This window comes from Heterodontus francisci, chromosome 1 (assembly GCF_036365525.1).
Source record: "Heterodontus francisci isolate sHetFra1 chromosome 1, sHetFra1.hap1, whole genome shotgun sequence".
Lineage (NCBI taxonomy): Eukaryota > Metazoa > Chordata > Chondrichthyes > Heterodontiformes > Heterodontidae > Heterodontus > Heterodontus francisci.
In genome coordinates, this window is record NC_090371.1 from 3,236,098 (window position 1) to 3,242,097 (window position 6,000).

General features: G+C 48.9%; 1 protein-coding gene across 1 annotated transcript in view; it reads left to right on the top strand.

Moving 5' to 3' along the window:
• The window catches only part of LOC137373719 (disintegrin and metalloproteinase domain-containing protein 19-like), a 259,745-nt gene extending 256,002 nt beyond the window's left edge, over positions 1-3,743 (top strand). Inside the window, exon 20 of the mRNA XM_068038956.1 lies at positions 2,319-3,743. Within this exon, the coding sequence (XP_067895057.1) occupies positions 2,319-2,354 (36 nt within the window). The 3' untranslated portion in view covers positions 2,355-3,743. The remainder of the gene's footprint in view (positions 1-2,318) is intronic.
• The last annotated feature ends 2,257 nt before the right edge of the window (positions 3,744-6,000 follow it).

A 6,000-nucleotide genomic window follows, 5' to 3' on the forward strand; every position in this document is an offset into this window, starting at 1 on the left:
ATGGAAACTACTCCACTTCTTAGTCAACTGATCATATCAACTGAATTCAATTTCACCTCTCACTGGGCTGGGACATGAATTCACCACCTCTGAAACTGGTACAATGGTGAACTGGTCACAGAACTAGTTGCAGCACTGGTCATGGTACTAGTTAGGCAAGATTACTGGTCATGCTACAGTACTGATCATGGACTGGTAAAGCTAGTGTAATGATCATGCTACTAGCTATGCCAGTTTATTGCCCTGGTACTGATCATGGTAGCAGTTATACTAGCATATTTGTCATGGTGGTGTACTGGTCATGTTACTAGTTATACTAGTGTACTGGTCACAGTATTAGTCATGCTAGCATACCAGTCACGGTACTAGTTATGCTAGTGTACTGGTCATAGTACTGTTCATAGAATCATAGAAAGTTTACGGCACAGAAAGAGGCCACTTGGCCCATCGTGTCTGTGCCGGCCGAAAAACAATCCACCTATTCTAATCCCACCTTCCCACATTTGATCCGTAGCCCTGCAGATTACAGCACTTGAGGTGCATATCCAGATTCCTTTTGAATGAGTTGAGGGTTTCTGCCTCAACTACCCTTTCAGGCAGTGAGTTCCAGACCAGCACCACCCTCTGGGTGAAAAAGCTTTTCCTCATCTCCACTCTAATTTTTCTACCAATCACTTTAAATCTATGCCCCCTCGTCACTGACCTCTCTGCTAAGGTGAATAGACCCTTCACCTCCACTCTATCCAGGCCCCTCAAAATGTTGTACATTTCAATCAGATTTTCCCTCAGCCTTCTCTGTTCCAAGGAGAACAACACCAGCCTATCCAATCTTTCCTCATAGCTGCATTTTTCCAGTCCTGGCAACATCCTCGTAAATCTCCTCTGTACCCTCTCTAATGCAATTACATCCTTTCTGTAATGAGGTGACCAGAACTGCACACAGTACTCAAGTTGTGGCCGAACCAATGATTTATATAGTTCCAGAATAACCTCCCTGCTCTTATATTCTATACCTTGGTTAATAAAGGAAAGGATTCCATATGCCTTCTTAACCACCTTATCGACCTGTCCTGCTACCTTCAGGGATCTGTGGACATTCACTCCAAGGTCCCTCACTTCCTCTACACTTCTCAGTATTTTCCCATTAATCATGTATTCCATTGCCTTGTTTGATCTCCCCAAATGCATCACCTCACACTTCTCCAGGCTGAATTCCATTTGCCACTTTTCTCTTCATCTGACCAGACCATCAATATCTTCCTGCAGCCTACAGCTATCCTCCTTACTATCGACCACACGGCCAATCTTTGTGTTGTCTGCAAACTCTTGATCGTGCCCCCGACATTTATGTCCAAATTGTTAATATATACACTACAAAAAGCAGGGGACCCAGTACTGAGCCCTGCGGAACACCACTGGAAACAGCTCTCCAGTCGCAAAAACACTCATCAACAATTACCCTTTGTTTCCAGCCACTGAGCCAATTTTGTATCCATCTTGCTACATTTCCCTGGATCCCATGAGATAATGTTTTTTTAGCCAGTCTGCAATGTGGGACCATGTCAAAAGCCTTGCTAAAATCCATGCAGACCACATCAACTGCACTACCCTCATCTATCTTCCTTGTTACTTCTTCAAAAAATTCAATCAAGTTGGTCAAACAAGTCTTCCCTTAACAAATCCATGCTGACTATCCTTGATTAACCTGTGCCTTTCTAAGTGACAGTTTATCCTGTCTCTCAGAATAGATTCCAATAATTTGCCCACTACTGAGGTTAGACTGACTGGCCTGTAATTATTCGGTCTATCCTTCACTCCCTTTTTAAACAGAGGGACAAAGTTAGCAGTTCTCCAATCCTCCGGCACCACACCTGTATCCAGTGAGGACTGGAAAATGATGGTCCGACCCTCTGCTATTTCCTCTCTTGCTTCTTTTAACAGCCTAGGGTACATTTCATCCGGCCCTGGTTATTTATCAACTTTCAAGGATGCTAATCTCATTAATACTTCCTGTCTCCCTATGTTTATCACATCCAATACTTCATGGTATTAGTTATGCTAGTGCCCTGGTCATGTGTACTAACCCGTATATGATTGCACCAGGTGAGAGATTCACAAGTGGTGATAATAGGTTTGCTTTGATTGGTTATCATGTTCAATGGGTTAATGATCGTCAGAAACTGGTTAGTTTGAGTTCTGGAAGGCTGATGATGGATAATCTCAGATTGGTGAGCTCTTGGTGATGATTTGATTGTCCCAGACTAAGAAAGGTTGAAAGGAACAGGACGGTGAATGAAAGTTAATTCTTCTTGTTTCAGACACCAGCTGCTTCAATGCCTGTGAGGAAACATTGACCATCCGGGATAGGGAAGATGCCAAGCTGATAATATCCGGGATAGGGAAGATGCCGAACTGATAATATCCGGAGAAGAAAGATGCCTGCTGGTGAATATCCGGGATAGGGAAGGTGCTGGGCTGATAATATCGGGATAGGGAAGATGCCGAACTGATAATATCCGGAGAAGAAAGATGCCTGCTGGTGAATATCTGGGATAGGGAAGGTGCTGGGCTGATAATATCGGGATAGGGAAGATGCTGGGCTGTGGGTATCTGGGATTGGGTGAATATCTGGGATTGGGAGATCCTATCCCTGGTGTTGCCATTATTTACAAGCTGCACTGCTCATTCAGTCAGTCTACATTACAGCTCCTGATTTAAGCACATGACGATTGTTTTGAAATCGATTTGCATTTAGAAAGAAAAGATTTCACCAAAGTTATCAGCTCATTGTGGCAGTGGTGGTATAGTGCAGTAACAAGAGGTCAAAGCTCTGCAATAGTTCTCACCTCTCCCAGATATGGCTCAATCCCCATTCAAGGAGACGATTAAATAACTGGTAGCCATTCAGCCAGTTGGACAACTGTGTCATTAGGTGATCTACTGCCAGCTCACATGACCCAGTCAGTGGTGCTGAAAGCAGAAGCACCTCGTGATGCAACAGGGAACTCCGAGACAGGGAACTCCGAGACAGGGAACTCCGAGACAGGGAACTCCGAGACAGGGACTGTCCCGTACACCACAGACAGCACTGAGACAGGGAACTCGGAGACAGGGAACTCGGAGACAGGGAACTCGGAGACAGGGAACTCGGAGACAGGGACTGTCCCGTACACCACAGACAGCACTGAGACAGGGAACTCCGAGACAGGGAACTCCGAGACAGGGAACTCCGAGACAGGGAACTCTGACATGGGAACCGTCCCATACATCACAGACAGCACTGAGACAGGGAACTCCGAGACAGGGACTGTCCCGTACACCACAGACAGCACTGAGACAGGGAACTCCGAGACAGGGAACTCCGAGACAGGGAACTCCGAGACAGGGACTGTCCCGTACACCACAGACAGCACCGAGACAGGGAACTCCGAGACAGGGAACTCCGAGACAGGGAACTCCGAGACAGGGACTGTCCCGTACACCACAGACAGCACCGAGACAGGGAACTCTGAGACAGGGAACTCTGAGACAGGGAACTCTGAGACAGGGAACTCTGAGACAGGGAACTCTGAGACAGGGACTGTCCCGTACACCACAGACAGCACTGAGACAGGGAACTCCGAGACAGGGAACTCCGAGACAGGGAACTCCGAGACAGGGAACTCCGAGACAGGGAACCGTCCCATACATCACAGACAGCACTGAGACAGGGAACTCCGAGACAGGGAACTCCGTGACAGGGACTGTCCCGTACACCACAGACAGCACTGAGACAGGGAACTCCGAGACAGGGAACTCCGAGACAGGGAACTCCGAGACAGGGACTGTCCCGTACACCACAGACAGCACCGAGACAGGGAACTCCGAGACAGGGAACTCCGAGACAGGGACTGTCCCGTACACCACAGACAGCACTGAGACAGGGAACTCCGAGACAGGGAACTCCGAGACAGGGACTGTCCCGTACACCACAGACAGCACTGAGACAGGGAACTCTGAGACAGGGAACTCTGAGACAGGGAACTCTGAGACAGGGACTGTCCCGTACACCACAGACAGCACTGAGACAGGGAACTCTGAGACAGGGAACTCTGAGACAGGGAACTCTGAGACAGGGAACTCTGAGACAGGGAACTCTGAGACAGGGAACTCTGAGACAGGGAACTCTGAGACAGGGACTGTCCCGTACACCACAGACAGCACTAAGACAGGGAACTCCGAGACAGGGAACTCCGAGACAGGGAACTCCGAGACAGGGAACTCCGAGACAGGGAACTCCGAGACAGGGAACTCTGACATGGGAACCGTCCCATACATCACAGACAGCACTGAGACAGGGAACTCCGAGACAGGGAACTCCGAGACAGGGAACTCCGAGACAGGGACTGTCCCGTACACCACAGACAGCACTGAGACAGGGAACTCCGAGACAGGGAACTCCGAGACAGGGAACTCCGAGACAGGGACTGTCCCGTACACCACAGACAGCACTGAGACAGGGAACTCCGAGACAGGGAACTCGGAGACAGGGACTGTCCCGTACACCACAGACAGCACTGAGACAGGGAACTCCGAGACAGGGAACTCCGAGACAGGGAACTCCGAGACAGGGAACTCCGAGACAGGGAACTCTGACATGGGGACCGACCCGTACATGACAGGCAGCATTCAGACAGGGACCTCCGAGACAGGAATTTCCGAGCCAGGAAACTCTGAGATGGGTACCATCCCAGACATCGCAGGCAGGTTACAGTAGCGTAGTGGTAATGTTAATGGGCTAGTAATCCAGATACACAGACTAATGTTCTGGAGGCGAGTTCAAATCCCACCACGGCAGCTGTGAGAATTGAAATTCAATTAAATAATAAATCTGGAATGAAAAGCAAATGTCTTTAATAATCTTGAAACTACAGAATTGTCATTAAAAACCTATATGATTCATTAGTGTCTTTCAGGAAGGAAATTTGCTGTCCTTACCTGGTCTGGCCTACATGTGACTCCAGACCCACAGTAATGTGGTTGACTCTTAAATGCCCTTGAAATGGCCTCGCAAGACACTCAGTTGTATCAAATTGTGACAGAAATGTCAAATAAGAATAGACCTGGACAGACCACCCAGCATCGACCTAGGCACCGCAAAAGACAACGGCAAACCCAGCCCTGTCGACCCTGCAAACTCCTCTTTACTAACATCTGGGGGCTTGTGCCAAAGTTGGGAGAGCTGTCCCACAGACTAGTCAAGCAACAGCCTGACATAGTCATACTCACGGAATCATACCTTACAGACAATGTCCCAGACACTGCCATCACCATCCCCGGGTATGTCCTGTCCCACCGGCAGGACAGACCCAGCAGAGGTGGTGGCACTGTAGGGAGGGAGTTGCCCTGGGAGTCCTCAACATCGACTCCAGACCCCATGAAATATCATGGCATCAGGTCAAACATGGACAAGGAAACCTCCTACTGATTACCACCTACTGCCCTCCCTCAGCTGATGACTCAGTACTCCACCATGTTGAACACCACTTGGAGGAAGCACTGAGGGTGGCAAGGGCACAAAAAGGACTCTGGGTGGGGGACTTCAATGTCCATCACCAAGACTGGCTCAGTAGCACCACTACTGACCGAGCTGACTGAGTCCTAAAGGACATAGCTGTTAGACTGGGTCTGTGGCAGGTGGTGGAGCAACCAATACGAGGGAAAAACATACTTGACCTTGTCCTCACCAATCTGCCTGCTGCAGATGCATCTGTCATTGACAGTATTGGTAGGAGTGACCACCGCACAGTCCTTGTGGAGACACAGTCCCGTCTTTCTTTTTATTCATTCATGGGATGTGAGCATCACTGGCTAAACCAGCATTTATTGCCCATCCCTAATTGCCCTTGAGAATGTGGTGGTGAGCTGCCTTCTTGAACCACTGCAGTCCATGTGGGGTAGGTACACCCACAGTGCTGTTAGGAAGGGAGTTCCAGGATTTTGATCCAGCGGCAGTGAAGG